This window comes from Apodemus sylvaticus, chromosome 1, assembly GCF_947179515.1.
Source record: "Apodemus sylvaticus chromosome 1, mApoSyl1.1, whole genome shotgun sequence".
NCBI lineage: Eukaryota > Metazoa > Chordata > Mammalia > Rodentia > Muridae > Apodemus > Apodemus sylvaticus.
In genome coordinates, this window is record NC_067472.1 from 188,860,759 (window position 1) to 188,877,993 (window position 17,235).

Below are 17,235 nucleotides of genomic sequence, written 5' to 3' on the forward strand. Positions count from 1 at the left end.
CAGTAACCAGACTCTGTCCTGCTGGCTCTTTCCTGTTCTCTGAGAGCCCCATTCTGCAAGGACACCAGATGTAGTCCCTTCCGACCTCAATGGCGAGAGACGGGAGATCCCAGGGTGATCACCAAGGAGAACATATGTGTCCCGGGAAGGTCAGGGAGGACATGGGCAGACCTGAATCACATTCCCCAGCACAGGAAGCTGGGGCGGTCTCCCTGGAGCCCTCCACAGGCAGAAGCAGCACACAGTCCTCTTTCCAGGACACACAGGTCACGTCCTGCTGAACGTGGATATGAACCTCCTGAGACAACTTGTATCCTAGGATCAGACACCTGACTGGTGTCACCAGTGACGATGGATCAGACCTACCCGGTCATCAGTCAGCTAGGCCTTTCCCAACCCTAGAGGTAACTCTGCCACTTCCTGCCAGGAGTAAACCCCACCTTCCCTGAGCCTTGAGGACACGGGGCTCTCAGGGCTCCCCTGGGGTTTTGTGTCACTCTAGGCTATAGGAAGTGCAGGAACTCCTACTGCTGCTGAGAGCCCAAGGCCAGGGCACAGGGCACTTCTCAGCCTGGCTGCTCAAAGCATGTTCTAGAACACTGACAGGAAAGAGAGGAACAGAGGGATGGGAGGCCAGCACTGAAGAACAGCATTGTCAGAGTCGCAGGCTCCACCCCCAGCCCACGTGACTCTGGGAGGTGCCCTCCTCTGGGAGGAGACTCAGCTCTGCTAAGAAAAGCAGGGCGGACACCAGGGCAGGCAGGCTTGGCAGCAGTGCTGGAGCAAATCTCTTCCCCAGAGAAGAAGCTAGCGAGTAGCAGACTATGGAGCTGGCCTCAGCACATCGCCACAGAGGGCAGATTCCCTGGAGGGGACTGCTGCTCACAGGTAAGGAGACACTCCGTGGGCGAAGAGAGCTGGGCGCTCAGAGACTGGATGGGGTCTTCTGGGAGAGGACAGAACCTGAGAAGGGACATCGGGCTTCTGCTAGAAGCCTGACAGCGACAGGAAACTCGGTGAATGTGAATTGGCAAGTGGTGAGGAGAAACTCAGTTCTCCTCTGTTGTTAACTTTATCAGCTCTGGCCAGGATATCCTGAAGACTGAAGTCCACAACTCTGTCAGGGTGACTCTCCATGTAAAAGCCAAACTGTGGCAAGTAAACATAATCATTGCATACTACCCTGAGAGGTTTGCAAATAAACCCTAGGCTGTGGAACACTGATTTGCACGCGTGTATGTGAGCCTGTTCCAGGCAGCGGGGGTTAATCTGAAATCAAACTAGTCCTGCTGACAAAGCCCTAGCTCTATTGGGCAGAAAGACAGGCCGGCGAGGACATCTAGGTGGGGTCGGGTTGACAAGCACTTCAGAAGAAACAAAGCAGAGAAGAGACAGAAAATGAAGACACAGGGTCCTTAGAGGAGGACAGAGAAGATAGCCTACACTCAGCAGAGATTCTGAGTGTGAGCAGGGATCTGAGGGCCGTGAGCGGTGAGCAGTGTGAACGCCCCTGTAGACCGTTTCCTACAGTGGAAAGAGGCCGCGCTGGCGAGGAATGGAGGAGATGCTGCTGGCCGCCAGCCAATAGGACACAAGCTCAGCAAGGCTGAGAGTGTGTGCACAGGTCCTAATGTTGATAGATCTTTTTCTCTTCCCTCCTAGCCTCACTTTTAACCTCCTGGAGCCTTCCCACCACTGCCCAAGTCACCATTGAAGCTGTGCCTCCCGCTGTTGCTGAAGGGAAGGACGTCCTTCTACTTGTGCACAATCTGCCACAGACATTCCAAGTCTTTTACTGGTACAAGGGAACCACCACTACAGATGTTAACAATGAAATTGGGAGATTTGTAACACAAACTAATCGGATCACTATGGGGCCTGCATCCAGTGGCAGAGAGACAATATACACCAATGGATCCCTGTTCATCCAAAGTGTCACCAAGAATGATGAGGGAGTCTACACATTAGATATAATAGATCCAGACTACAATCATAGCTATCCGCGTGTGCAATTTTCTGTACATGGTAAGTAATTCTCTGTAACCTCCGGGTTGACGGTAGAGCTAATCCTACTTCACACACAGAACTGTCAACACTAGAGGACTCTGTTGTGTTCCCCACATTGTGGTTGGAGGACTTAGTACAGGATACACACAGTGGAGAGACACAGCAATAAACTGTGAAGCCTCACGGGGACCCACTCTCTCATGGAAGAGACTGTGGGGTGACTCAGTCCGAGGATGTCAGACCCTGCCCAGTAGCTTAGGATGCTTACCCTGAATGTGGCCTTGAAAAAGACGCATCAGGACTCGTGAGCAGGGCCTCTCTGAGGAAACCATGAGATGCTCACAGAGCGGTGAGCACCGGGAGGTTTGTTCCAAACCTGTGTCCCATCCTGGACTCCAGCAACCCTGGGAAGTTTTGAGACTGGGTTGTAATTTGAACTCTTCTTAGAGCTGACAGGGACAATGATTGATGGCAGGCTGTAGCCTGTAGGCATTCTACACTAGAGCCTTGTCTGAGGTAGGTCACCTGGGCGTCTCCTTCTGAGGCCCAGTGTGCTCAGCAGAGGTGGAGAGGGCTGGAAGACAAGCAGCCAACTGCTCTCCTGCTCCTGTGAGACTTCACGGGAAGGGCAAGAGCCCTAAAACGATAGGAGGAGACGGTGAAACAGTGGCGGCTCCTTGCTCTGCAGTGTCCAGACCGGGGATCATTGCCTGCAGCAAATAGAAAGAGACTCTGGTTTGTGGAACCTCACATGTTTGTTCCTCAGGAAGGATAATTCGCAGGCATGGCAATGTTCATTTACCAGGTGGACTGTTATAGGGAAACTGAGGCAGGAAATACAGTCACCGAGTCAGGGTCACACAGGCCCTGGGTTTATGTCCAGAGCCACACCTCCAGCCTCCACACTCTGGAGACCTTAGGAGATAGTCCTGGATTTGGGTTTCTCTTTTCAGGGAATCTCTTTTTCATGTCAGTCAACATCAAACACCCAACAAGTATGGCCTGCCTTGTAGCCCAGCCCACCTGGAATGCCAGGCAGATCCAGGGCTCTTGTGTGAGATGCCTGACAGGCTGTGAGGTTTCTCAGGGAGCTCAATGGGGACTCTCATCGCTGCCTATCTGTAGGACAGCCCCGAACAGCAAAGGCTTGGAGGGCACTTGTCTCCACAGAGCAGCAGGGGTCCTGGCAGCTGGAGGGAGTGACACATTGTGTCTCTGGGCATACAACAGTCAGGGAGCACCAGGAGATAAAAGGAGGTCTCTGATTCTGAGCCTTGAATCTGCCCATCACAAAACTGCAGCTGGATTTACTCATGAGAAAGCCCTTGCGTCTCCCATATGCAGGACAGGAGGCCCCATCATCTCGGAGGACTCAGACACTCCATCTGCCTACAGTTTGCCTCCTGCCTGGTTCTTTAAGGATCTGACTTGTCAGGGAGATAAGAGACCAGCACGGGTTGAAAGAGACCGACCGTTGTAAGGGTCAGAGGTACCACACAGGGCAATGTTCTCTCTATTATCTGCACAGCCCCATTACCAAAGCCCAACATCACAAGCAACAACTCCAATCCTGTGGAGGGTGAGGACTCGGTGTCCTTAACGTGTGAATCTTATGCTAATGATGCATCCTACCAGTGGAGCAGAAATGGGGAAAGCCTCTCAGAAGGTGACAGGCTGATGATGTCTGATAGCAACAGGACTCTCATTTTAATCAATGTCACGAGGAATGACACGGGACCCTATGAGTGTGAAACCTGGAACCTAGTGAGTGCCAACCGAAGTGACCCGTTCTACCTGAACATCACCTGTGAGTAGCTCCTTTCCCATCGTTGCTACAACTGTCTGAATACAGAGAGCTAGAGCCAGGACACACGGTCGCTCCGGGGTTCACGATAGACCTGCCGCATAGATATCTAGGTGGGCCGTGGTGTACTGACCTCGCCCAAGCACATGAAGCCAGGCCCAGCACTGAGCTGGATTGGGCTGGATGGATTACTCCTGTCTAGAGAGTCTCATGGTGATGGAGACACAGGGGACATCTTGGACACGGCTCAGTGAACACTTGAGTGTCCGGTGGGGCTGTTCTCTCTGTGTTGGTGATGGATCAGGGCTCATGCACGCTACATGAGTACTCTCTACTAACCTGACCCCGGCTCTGGCTGGGACCTGCTTCACTGAGGTTGTAGCACAGATCCCGTAGCCTTCTGTAGGCCAGGATTTCCCCCTTCCCTCTGCTGACGTCATATGTGGCTTTATTCTGTTTGCTCCAGATGGTCCGGACACCCCGATTATATCCCCCTCAGATATTTATTTGACTCCAGGGTCAAACCTCAGCCTCTCCTGCCACGCAGCCTCTAACCCACCTGCACAGTACTTTTGGCTTACCAATGAGAAGCCCCAGGCATCCTCCCAAGAACTTTTTATCCCCAACATCACTACTAACCATAGTGGAACCTATACCTGCTTCGTCAATAACTCTGTCACTGGCCTCAGTAGGAGCACAGACACGAACGTTACAGTCCTTGGTAAGTGGATCTCTGACATATCAGCACTAGGCTTGGAGTGGAGTCTTTTGGTGTTCTGGGAAGATGCAAAACAACTTGATTTCCATCCTGTTTCTATGGGAACAAGCAAACTGCAATCCTCCCCAGAGCTTCTTCCTCCATCCTTGTATCTAGCTCCTTTCTGTTTCTCCTGGCTGATCTGGGACTGAGCTTGGAATTGAGGAGGTTCTTCCAGCCTTGAAAAGCCTCAGGCAGTGTAAGGGACACCCCACCCACCGGAGGGAGATTTCCTTCTGTCACTAACCCGTGCCTTCCTTCACTCCCATTTTCTTTTTATGATCTCCGTGACCTAGAAGGAACACTCAGGGCTTTGAACTATGCTCACATTCATTTTCTCCAAGTGAGAGGAGAAAAAATCCTCTCAGATGGGGACCAGCAGCTCTGAGCTCTGCTCCCAGATCTGTTCCCATATCGCTGAGTGGTGGGATGGGAAGACTGGGCTACAGGAGATGACCTGGGAGCCCTCTTCTGGGTCGGGGTGAACCATGTCACTGGTGATGTGGTGGTGCTTTTTTTTACTTATTCTTCTCAAGGTTTAAAAAAATAAATGCAGTCAGAGTATGGTGGTGTACACCTCTAATCCCAGCACTAAGAAGGGAGGGGCAGGTGGAGATTTATGAGGCCAGCCTGGTCTACATAGTGAGGTCCTGCCTCATAAAGGAAACAACAAACAGACAGACAGACAAACAAAAAGCCAAAGTGAAATAAAGGTCACTGATGGACATCAAAGAGTCTGTGGGAAGTTGCTTGTTCCCAAAGACTAGAAAAGCGAAAAAGTGAACTTTGGGGCAGTTGCCTCCGAACTGTGTCCTGGCTCGAAAGGTCCGACTGTGTGAGCCCTGGACGCCAGTACACGGTGATCCCTGGGAACAGTGAAGGACGCTGGCTTGCCGAACAGGGCCTTCATGTTGAGTTTCTGTGTAGAGGAATGGACAAGAAAAGAGACCTCTGTGGTAAGGTCCATGTGTGGTGGCACACACCTCTAATCCCAGCACTCAGGAGGCTGAAGCAGGTGGGTCTCAGTTTAAGGCCAGACTGGGCTACAGAGTGAGTCCCAGGCTGTCCAGGGCTGTCCAGTGAGCCCTTGTCTATAAAAGAAATCTGTAGTGAGCATTAGAGCAGCAAGCTGTTGTTAACACTGTGACCATTCACGTCTTCACGGTAGTATTTGCTCCATACCCATGGGGCAAGGACATTCTTTAGTCTGGAATTTCTAGACCAGTCCTGAGGTCTGGGCTTTGACATCTTTAAGATTAACTGGGCCATGACAAATTATCTACAAAATAGAAAGCTACTTTATAACCGAGGTACTTGACACCACACTCACTGAAAGAGTTTGCACAAAATTATCAATGGGCAAAACATTGCCCCTGGTGAGGTTTCTGGACCTATGGGATGAAGAGGTTCCTGGAGAGGGATCTATACAAATATCTATACAATATCAGGATATCTATACAATATCCTGAGTCAAGCGTCACTGTGGGTGATCTGGGAAGGAGGAATTTACATCTCTCTCCTTACAGATCTTACCTCGAACCCAAACATGTAACCTTACAGGGGGCCATTTCATTCTGTGGGCTGGTTGAGATCTCTAAGGATGAAGGACGCTCATCTGATCCCCTCTTCTGTTTGTCCACAGAGGAAGTGACTCCGCCTTCCATCCAAGTCACCAACACCACAGTCAAAGAAATGGGCTCTGTGACCCTGACCTGCCTCTCAAATGACACTGGAATCTCCATCCGTTGGCTCTTCAATCACCAGAGTCTGCAGCTCATGGAGAGGATGACACTGTCCCAGGACAACAGCACCCTCACAATACACCCTATTAGGAAGGGAGATGCCGGGGTGTATCAATGTGAGATCTCCAATCCAGTCAGCTTCAAGATAAGCAACCCAATCCAGCTGGAAGTAATAGGTGAGTGACCGCTCCACCCTTCCAACTCCACTGTGTTGACGGTGGGTGCAATGTATCAAGGGTGTACAAAACGGGTACAAGTTACAAGGAGAAAAATACAGCTCAAGACACAAGCACAGCCACCATGGTGATGGATGCGAGTCCATTCACCATAAAACCCAAAGTAGGCTAAGCAGGACACCTTTAATCCCAGTACACAGAGGCACAGACCCTGGACCTCTAGGAGTTCCCAACCAGCCTTGTCTACACAGCAAGGTCCAGGTTAGCCTGGAACTGTAGGCTACATGGTATGACCCTGAATGGAGAGAGAGAGAGAGAGAGAGAGAGAGAGAGAGAGAGAGAGAGGAGGGAGAGGGAGAACAAAGCAGGGGGAATAGTTTTACAAGGCCCACCCGGGTTACATTGAGACCCTGTCAATTATAGCAACAGCAATAGATGTCAATATAGGAAAAGGAAATGCAAGGTGTTTAGTGTCTGAGTCAGACACACAACCCTTAGGATCTAGTAAAACACTCCAGTGACTGTGCACACCCCACACACACACTCAAACCTTCAGATTATTCCCAATACACTGTACAAACACTACACAGACACTAGTCTTAATCATCAAGGACAGCAGGAAACCAGACATTTTTTTGCTGTAGTCATTTTTTTTCCTGAATAGTTTAGCTCCGAGGTTCGTTAGATTCAGAAATGTAAAATCCATAGGTAGAAAGGACCTGTACAGAGTTTCTTTTTATCATTTGCATTAATTCACTTTGTTTGCGCGTATGTTCCTCGCCAGTGAGCAGAGGTCAGAGGACAGTGTGTGGGAGACTGGGTAATGACCTCGGGTGGGTCAGGCTGGGCAACAAACTAGGCTCCTGCTAAGCCACTTCACCTGCCCAAATTAGTTTACACATTTGTTTACGTGTGGCAGTGGGGAGTAGGATTCTAAAACAGTTCGGTGGCATAAAATCTGATCAGATTGCTCTGTCACCACATCCATTGTCCATTTCCAAAACTTCTTGTGAATCAATTCCACCCTCTACAATCCCACATGTCAAACGAGTTGGGTACAATTCTTTACATTTTTTTTGAGGTGCCACAATGCAGTGTCTCATGATTGTCCAAGATCTCCAATTTCCCTAAATGTTCCAATACTCCAAAGTTCCAAAACTTTGTAAGACAAGGAAGGTGGTATTTTATTGTAATTTTGGTTCCCCTTCTGGTAATGATTGAGAAATGAAATGGAGCATCTTTTATGTGTTTATTGACCATTTACCGTTTACACACCTTTTTGGAAACTATTCAAGTGTTTCTTTGTTTTTAAGTTGGGATGTTTGGTTTTTTTGTTTTTGTTTTTGTTTTTCTACTAGCATTGGAGTTTCTTACACATTCTGAATATTAACCTCTTGTCAGATGTTTTATTTACAAGTATTTTCTGCTATTCAGGAAGTGGACTTTTCATTTCCCTGACAAATGCCTTTGTTTATTATTAGTAATAGTTTTTGAATTGGCATAATAATTGAATACATTAAGGAGAAATAATATCTAGATACAGTTTGGAATGATTAAACTAAGATGATTAACACATCCGTTACTTCCTTTATCATTTTTTATGCTAAAACATTTGAAATTTGTTTTTTTGTTGTTGTTGTTTGTTTCTTTGCAATTACATTATGGCAGACTATAATTCCCCTGATGTGTCGTACCTCTCAAACTTAACCTTCTGGTCTGTCTTAAACCCTGTACCTTGACCAGCGACTCCCCATTCCCTCCTGCTCCACAAAGTCCTCTCTCTCTGCTTCCACAGACAGTGTCGAGATCATGATGAGACCATGGGGTGGCGTTTTCCTGTGTGAGGCCTGTCCCACCCAGCGCCGTGTCCTCTAGGTTCTTTCATAGAATCACATGGACAGAGCGGCCTCCTTCTAAAGGTTTAACAGCGCCACTATGTGAATATACATTCACATTTTCTTTACTCATCCACCCACCGATAGACATTTACTGTCCATGCCTTAATTATTGTGAAAAATGCCACAGAGACCTGCTGGGCTATAGGACTGATAACATCCTCGGATGCACAAACATTTTTCAATTTTTATCTATTTTTATTGTGGCCTATGCATCTGGCATCATGACAGAGAAACCATGCCAAATCCAATTTCAGGAAACTTTCATCCTGTTTTCTAAAAGTTGTATGGTGTTTGGCTCTAAGATTAAGGTCTTTGATACAGTTAGACATGACTTTTATATGATGTTAGGTGAGGGCTTAAAACCACTCTTTTCCCCCTGGATATTCCATTTCCCAGCATCCCTTGTTTAAACGATTATCCTTCTATCACTGGCCAATCTTATCGGTCTGATCAAAACTCGTCTGGTCCCAGGTATACAGTTGGACAGCAAGAATGCTTCCCAAATTCTGTAACTCAACAGAACACCTCTGTTTTACACCAGTTGACTCTGTCTTTCAAAATAGCGCGCAGAGATGAATGTTCATAACGTTAAAAAATGACAAATGAAGTGATAGATACGCCGTCCTCTCGGATCTGACAGCACATTCTATGTGCAAAGAGTAAACTGTGCCCCTTATGTGCCCATTTATCATGCACCAGCTAAGCTTTGATTAAGTCACCAGCCCGTGTACATGAGTAGTTCTAAGCTGCTGCCTGCTCTGTTTCACTACTCTATATGTCTGCCTTAGGTCAGGCAATTTGGTTATTGCAGATTTGTACTAAAATAAATGTTGTAGAAATTTTTAATCCAAATCTGGAGTTTCTACTCCACCTTTGATCATTCAGTTTTCAGCTAAAAGGCACACAACTTTTATTATTTATAATAAGCCTTAATCTGTACTAGAGCTGAGCAGATCTCTACCCTCTAGGCTACTCAAATCTATTTCCTATCAATAGATGTTCATCAATGAAACTCCTACCTCCCACTGGCCAGCCCTCAGGGCCGTGCTTTCTTCACTCCTGCCCCGTGGTGACTTTTTTCTCCTCACCTTCATCCTCCTTCCCCACTCCTATTCCTCTTCCCTCCCTCCCTACCTCCTCTCTCTGTTCTCCCTGGATGCCCTAGGCAGGAACCCTAAAACCCGCCTATGTCTTGTCTGCCCAGTTATTGTCTCTTGGCGTCTTTATTTACCAGTCAAAAATAACTTGGCGGTATGGTCCGGTATGGTCGCATAGCTCTGCCTGCATCTACTTGCAGACTCTCTGGTCTCTGGGGCAACCAGGTCTTGGGGGCGCACACTCAGCTTTCCAATACACAGCAAATCGGCTACAGCCAGTTACTGGAGGGATTAGAGGTGGGTGGGCTTGGAGTGACCTGGTTACAGAAAGAGAGATGGGGGTTGGGGAGCATGAGGGGGAGATGGACAGTGTGCCCATGACCAGGAGAAACAGCTAGTACTTGGGGTACACCGCTGTGGAGGTAGACAGGCCAGCAGCAGCAGAGTAGATCAGAGGTGACCCCATAGTAATTGTCAAAGCCAAAAAAAATTAACTGAAGTCTGAGTCTCGTTTATATGTGAACCAGTCAGGGATAAGCTCAAACTGATTGTACTATAATTATGAAATCATGAAGGATGTCCACACAGTTCTGTCCTTCCTTTTCAAGATACTCTTAAGGTTAGGTGTGATGGCCCTTCCCTCTAACCCCAGATCTCAGGAGACAGAGAAAGGTGGATCTCCAAGAGTTTGAGGCCAGTTTAGGCTATATAGTGAGTTCTAGGACAGCTAGAATAGATTTTTTCTATTGCTGTATAAAATGTCACTGGGATTTTAATCCAATGTGCATAGAACTGATAGACTACTTCAGTAATATCATCATCTATTTTTTTTAAATCTGTCAGACAGTCTGGCTCATGACTGTAATACCAGTCACTGAAGAAGCTAAGGCAGAAGTACCAACTAAGAGTGCCTAACAGCTAGTTCCAGGCCACCCTGTCTCAAAATAAAAGCTAAAAGGCAGAGCTTGGAATATATCTCAGTGGGAGAGCATTGGCTTACTATGCACAGGCCCTGGGGTCAGTCTCCAGTAATGACACAATACTAATATCGAGATTACATCTTCCAGCCCATGGAACCTGGCGTCTTTCATTTCTTGTCTCGTATCATCATCTCTGCCAGCAGTATTTGGTAGGGCGAGTCTTTTATCTCTCTGGCGAAGTTGATTCTAAGCATTTGTTCTAAATAAACTACTTCCTTAATTTCCTTCCAGATAGTTCACTCTCAAGGCTGGGACTATTACTCAGTGGCAGAACTGTTGCATGAGACCCTAGGTTCAATCTCTAGAACTGCCAGGGAAAGAAAGGGAACTCTAGCTGTTCCGTGGTCAATATTAATATACAGCAATGCAGCTCCCTGGGGTATCTCCCTTTTGTTAGCCAACAGTTTGCTGGTTTCTACTAATTCAGTTCTGAGGACGTTCTGTAGAATGTTAAGGATCTTCTACAAACAAGTTTGTGTCTTCTACAGACATCTCTTTTGCTGCTTTATAACTGGGTACTTCTATGTCATTGTCTAGACTAATGGGAGCGTAGGGCTCCCAAGAATCTTTTGAACAGAGATGATCACAGCAGCATTCCCTGTTCTGCCTGATCTTAGAGGGAAAGCTGTCAGTGTCCCCACTGAGTACTATATTGGCTCTGCATTTCCATGTGTGTGGCCTTTGTGACACTGAGCTAGACCCGCGGTTTTGTCATTAAAGGCTGTGAAATTTTGTCAACTTTTTTTTTGTTTACTAATCCAGTCTTATTGGTTGTACATCTGTTCGATTTTATGTTTCTTCATGCTTCCGTTTCTGCAGAGTCCAGGAGTCTAGGGATTTGTTTGTTGCATCTAGGCCACCCAGCTGCTAGCATATAATTATCGAGTGCTCTTAGTATTTTCTTAGTATTCTGAAGAGTGGATGGTAAGATCTCAAGTTTCAGTGATAGCCACCTCTTTTTCCCAAGCTAATCTGGGAAAAGGCTGCCGATGTCAATCATTTTGAACTTCCGGTGCGTCACGTTCCGTCTCCGCTTTGTCCTCTTCATTGTGATCGCCACATTCTGATGGCTCCATCTGGGGGAACGGATGGAGCCACAGTAACACTGGACGTTTGAACATACACAAGAGCGATCATCCTGTCTCACACTCCCGCAGGTGTCTGCCAGGATAAAATTGATGGAATTGGGGGATTGGAAGGAAGAGGGAGAACCAACCTCGCACACGGGGTGAGGGGAAGGGGCATCTGCTAAGGGCTTCGCATGCCAACTCACCCAGTCAACCTTCCCACAGAAAATATATCTCCCAAAAGGGCGCACAGAAATAATGTCATGCTGTCAATTCTCCAGGACACGACACTGGAAAAGACTCTCACTTCCTTCCTTCTTGTCTTTTTTTTTTTTTTCTCTGACAGCTGACCCAACGCCAGGAGATTCCGGCCTCTCAGGGGGTGCCATTGCTGGCATCGTGATCGGATCTGTGGCTGGGGTGGCTCTCATAGCAGCTCTGATATATTTCCTCTATTCCAGGAAGACTGGCGGGTAGGACGGTCTTTCCTTTTTTGTTTTCTCCAAGCCTTAGTGTCATGCTTGGGCATGGGCAAGGACCTCGCTCCCTCCGCCTGAGCTGGGCCCCTTTCTCTCCTTTCCTAAACCTCTGCTTCTCAGCACGGCTCCTGTGGGCTGGTCCCTGAACGCCTCTGTTTCTTGGTATCCACTCCCACCCACCTAGAGAACAGATTCAATGATGTCCTTCTATCCTCCAGTCAGGAAACCAAGGTCCAAGAAGACAGAGAAGGGAGGGACTCCAAGAAGCACCAGACTATGCAGATAGCGTGGCCTGCTGACTGAAGCAGTAGCAGGAGGGACAGGGGGCAGGTTGACAAGAGATCCTAGGATGAAGAAGAAGCATTAAGGTCCTCTTGGTCAAGAACACAAGTAGAAACAAGAGAGCTAGAACCACCTGCGGTAAGCCGACCAGGACTTGTAGGGCAGGTGCAGGGGCACCTAAGAAGCCACAGCCTGGGCAAACAGTTCACGGACAGTGAAGCGCCAGCCCTGGGTGTGGTCATGGCACCCGGGGGCAAAGGAGAGCTAAGTCAGAATCCTGCAAGGAGGGAAGAACACGCTGGCAGGGATCACGATTAGACTGAGCACTGAGACACCAGGAGGGAAGGCAGAGTGCCAAGACTGTGTGATGGGGCGTCACTGACGCCAAGGAACTCCCCGGAATAAGCTGTCCGCTGCGCCCTCCCCAACTCCAGGAGCAAAGTCCCCGTGTGTGGGAATAGTAGTCACCAGTGTCTGATATTTATTTAGGGGAAGTGACCAGCGAGATCTCACAGAGCACAAACCCTCAGCCTCCAGCCACAGTAAGTAAAGCCAACCACGTGGTGAGAACCGGTGTTCTACCACGTATCCTGCTCTGCCAGGGGGCCCTGGGGTCGTAGACCATGCCTTCCTTTCAGAGTTTTTACGGAAGGGATCTCTACCTCCAGTGTCAGGGCTCCCACCAATCATACCCTTCCTAGCTACACAAGAATGCCAAGAGAGAGCCCCGGAGAAGGGCTCATCCCACCTAGGCAGGTAGGCCGGAAAGAAGTCACGTGTCCAGGAGCCAACCTAATGCCGTCTTCCCTGCCTCTATTAAAAATGTGGGAATTCTACCTTGGGATAACTTTCATGGTTTTGTGGGTTATCTGGGTGCCGTGGCCTCTATGTTCCTCCTTGCCAGTGGGGCATGCTGCTGAGAATCGATTCTGGGCATCTTGTGAACTGGGTAAACAGAGGGCTCTATCCTGTTCCTCCTCTGACACTAATGCAATGGGCCTGGACCAGACTCTGGGGGTGGGAGGGAGCTAATTCCTGAACTGACAAAGGCCCTCCCCACCCTCCGGCCCCCTCCACCTGGTAAAAATCATGAAGCCTTATTCATATGCACTGATAACTCTCTCTTGCTTCCCTAGATCTGGCTCCTTCTGACAATTCTCCTAACAAGGTAAGCTTTGCTGCTTTCGCTGGCTGTTTGTGCTCTGAGGAAAATGTCTCTGAGGAAAGCAGGGTATCTGAACTGTTTTGGTTTCTTTGTTTGGTGAGACAGAGTCTCACCGTGTAGCCTTGGCAACCTTTGAACTATGTGACCAAGGGTGGCCTTGAACTTGTGGCCGTCCTGTTGCCTTAGCCTTTCATGTGCCGGGATGTGTGTGCTTACCACAAGGGTGTGCTTACCACAGTAAACTAAGAATGAGGTGTTCTTGGAGACACAACTGGGAGATCCAGTTTGGGTCTATACCCCTCCATGCTGCAGAGCAAAGACAGATTAATCAGTGAGTCCCATGAGTCTAACTGATATGAGTGTGTGTGGTGCATCTCCACCGTGCAAGGAACTTGAAGTCTGCGATGCTCAAGCTTTGTCACCTAGGCCAGGGGCATTCTGCTCTACCTCAGAAAGAGACCGAGGAATGAAACAAGTCGGTGCGTGCACAGCACCACACACAGCAGCACGTCGTTCCCCCTCTGACGTCAGAGGATGGCTGCCACTCTAGTGGGTCTGAGACCCTGGTCCTTCAGTTTATAACAGGTTAACCAAGATTGTATCATTTAAGCCTTTCAACAGTGTACACCCATACACCGGTAGACCCAAGAGTGCTTTAGGTCATAAGGACACTTTCACAGTGTGAATGTTTACAGCTGGAACCCACCCACAGTGAGCACACAAACCTGCCCCCCCCACACACACACACTTTGCTGTCACGGTCCCCGCAAAGGGCAAGGGCAGTGGGACGGTGCACACCCTCACACACATCTGGCTGCCCTTCAGCATTGCTCTGTAACCCATCTGGACGTCAGACCATGAGTGACAGGAGCCCCTCCCACAGCCCCCCTTGCACAGAGGCCACGGTACAGGGGCGCTCGATCACCAGCAAGGGGAGACTAGGGCCTGTGGTGCTGATGTCACTGATTGACTCTCATACTTTCAGGTGGATGACGTCGCATACACTGTCCTGAACTTCAACTCCCAGCAACCCAGTCAGCCAGCCTCAGCCCCTCTGTCTCCAAAAGCCACAGAAACACTCTATTCAGAAGTCAAAAAGAAGTGAGCATAGTCTGTCCGTCTGTCCTGGTGGCTGCACCACTGCTGCATTCCCAGAATCTGTTCCTCACTGGAGGGTCTCTGCACACACACACACACACACACACACTCTATTGACTCCTTCAGTGTCAATAGAAGAAAAGGTGGATCCTGGAGCCCACAGAAAACTTAACCCTTCTAGGCATTAAAATGTGGCTGAGAGAGAGGTGCCAAGACTGGCTGCCCCTTCACTTTGCTGACCCAGATTGTTTTAAATTGACCTATTCGTAACATATTCATGCCTCTTCCAACACCAAGGCCTGCCCTGTCAGAGTCTGACTTGAATTTCCATAAACCTTAGAGGTCACCTAAGTGCTTATGCCAAAAAAAAATAAACAAAGCAAAACAAAACAGAAGCAGGAAACAACCAGTCCCATCTTTGCAAAGGCTGAAGTGAAGCCACCACACGTGGGAAGATCAGTCCTCCATGCAGTGGTTCCCTGGGCAACCAACACACCTGACAGCCGACACACCTGACAGCCGACACACCTGACAGCCGACACACCTGACAGCCAACACACCTGACAGCCGTCACACCTGACAGCCGTCACACTCACCCACCTGTGGCATTAGTCTCTGAACCTTGGTCTTCACACCTGAGCCTTCCTGTGAGCCTTTCCCCAGAAAACCCACTCAGAGCGCTCTTGGGCAGCAGCCTTAAGCAATTGCTAAGTGGGACGCAGAAGATGAGACAACATCTCTAACACCTACCAGGAAGGGGCTCAGAAAAGCAGCGCTGGTGACCTTGGGTTGACCAACATCTGGAATTTGAAAAAAGGAGAAGACAGATACGCTTTGTAGAGTGTTGAAATTATTTTACAAGAAGCCATATTTGGAGGTATTGGGGTTTTCTTCTTTCTGAGACAATCCACTATTTGAAATTTGTAGCTACTGACTTGCCTCTTACTGTGTAAGCTGATCAATTTGCCTTAGGGCCACTAAATTTCTTTCTCCCTTGGCTCCTCAAGCCCTTTTGATCATGACTTCCAAACCAGAAGTCAATACACGAGCAGCAAGGCAGTCCCTTGCGGGGCCACTGTCACGGGCCAGGATAAGCCTCCTACTTTTCTGAATTAGTCAAGAAAAGCCTGGCTTTTCCATTTTCCATGTTCTTACCTTGTCTCTCAGATAGTGGCCAGACCCTGGACAATCTTCCTCTGAGATCTCCAGCTTGTCTGCCTTCTTGTGTTTCTTTTAAACTCTAACAAAACTGTCCTCAGCTTCAAAAAATAAAATAATAGCAAGCTTTTCCCATCCACACCAAAGAAAGACCCAACTCAGCTTCTGGAAGTCTGGGACCGGCCTCCAGCTGCCCTTCTGCAGTGTCTCTGCCTTTGTTTCCCTTTTCTTTTCTTTTTGACTTTTTCCCCTTCTTTTGAGACAGAGTTTCAGCATGTAGCCTGCGCAGGTTTCAATCCCACAATGCCTTCTGCAGTATCGCACCTGCTGAGATCGCAGCACAGGCCTCAAGCCTGGCTACCTGTACACTGTCTGCCCTGCACTCTCAGGAAGCCTTGGCCTCTGCTGCTGTCTGTGTGGTTCACGTGACTTGTGCCCTGAAGGGAATACCGACAGTAGCATTGTTTACAGCCTGGAATGCTCTGCACTTCCCGTGAAACAGTGCTCCACCGGAAATGGACAGTTAGCAGGGTCCTCTTACCCTGCCCTGCCTGACCTTTCTGTAGCCTCTGATCTGCCTTTTCCACCAGGGAACCAGAGATGATGCCAGCAGCAGGAGGAAAGGCAAATGTAGTCTCAGGAACCTCTGCTCAAAGGCACACCCTCTGTGCCTGTCAAGCAAAGGTTATATTAGATATCAAGTGTTTGGCCTCATGCCTAGCAGGCTTCTGAGAGAACTGTTTAGTTCTCCTACTCAGGGATTTCTTTCAGGGATTTCCAACCCTAACATAATCTGTGTATATTTTGCTTCACCCACACAATACTGGATTATTTAATTTTGCCTGGCTAAAGCCAAATCTGAGTCATTTGTAAATTGTCTCTATGTTCATAATAAAAAAATTTATTATATATCACGGATACCACTTTATGGGTTTTTCTCTTTGTTTCTGGTTTCGCCACGCTTTGGATGGAAGCCAGCGTCTTGCATGTGCCAGACACATGCTCTATGATACGATACGAACACAGAATAGTAACGAGAAGGAGACAGGAGGCGCTGCAGAGAGTTCGGTGTGAGGGGTCATGTGGACGTGCTTGGGAGCTGACGGCTGCATCACTGCCTTCCACTGAGAATGGCCGGAGCCACTAGGGTCTGAGGAGTTGTTTACTGTGGTGGAAGACCCAAGTGGCTTCAGCGGCTCATAATGCAGCCTTCAACTTGAACTCTCTCCAGCACCTCCTGCCCCTTCTTGTTACTGCTTCCCGTCTGTCCTCTTAAACCTCTGACCCGAAGAAGTTGCACGCATCAGTTCCGTCGAGAGTCACTCTATCATCCCATGCCCTTCATTTGCAAGCCATGGAAATGCATCCGCGGCCTGCCCCTCCCCATCCCGTGTTCCCACACCCGAGACGAGACGCCGGAGACAGCACAGACTCACTGTCTGGTCAGCGATGGGGTCAAAGGGATGCTACCCGCACTCTTGGGTTTCCCATCCTCACAGACCACAATCTGAGATGCTACGCCATC

The 17,235-nt window shown here is 48.6% G+C and overlaps 1 protein-coding gene across 5 annotated transcripts; it reads left to right on the forward strand.

Moving 5' to 3' along the window:
- Window positions 1-707: 707 nt before the first annotated feature.
- On the forward strand, window positions 708-16,633 carry Ceacam1 (CEA cell adhesion molecule 1). Of its 5 annotated transcripts, XM_052168799.1 has the most exons (9): window positions 709-888; window positions 1,663-2,025; window positions 3,536-3,814; window positions 4,278-4,532; window positions 6,211-6,486; window positions 11,875-12,001; window positions 12,779-12,831; window positions 13,426-13,457; window positions 14,440-16,633. In XM_052168799.1, the coding sequence occupies exons 1-9, from the start codon at window positions 825-827 to the stop codon at window positions 14,557-14,559; spliced, it is 1,569 nt and encodes a 522-aa protein (XP_052024759.1). In that variant the 5' UTR covers window positions 709-824; the 3' UTR covers window positions 14,560-16,633. The 5 variants fall into 5 exon arrangements, with proteins under 5 accessions (XP_052024779.1, XP_052024759.1, XP_052024765.1 ...); XM_052168819.1 differs by lacking the exon at window positions 11,875-12,001 and having other exon boundaries at window positions 708-888; window positions 14,440-14,467; XM_052168805.1 differs by lacking the exon at window positions 12,779-12,831 and having other exon boundaries at window positions 14,440-14,535.
- Window positions 16,634-17,235: the final 602 nt, after the last annotated feature.

Bases quoted from the DNA above. Each gene is read 5' to 3' on its own strand.
- Ceacam1 (XM_052168799.1), top strand. From the start codon at position 825: ATGGAGCTGGCCTCAGCACATCGCCACAGAGGGCAGATTCCCTGGAGG. The intron at 889-1,662 runs GTAAGGAGACAC...CTTCCCTCCTAG, and splicing joins GAGGGGACTGCTGCTCACAG to CCTCACTTTTAACCTCCTGG. The intron at 3,815-4,277 runs GTGAGTAGCTCC...TGTTTGCTCCAG, and splicing joins GTTCTACCTGAACATCACCT to ATGGTCCGGACACCCCGATT.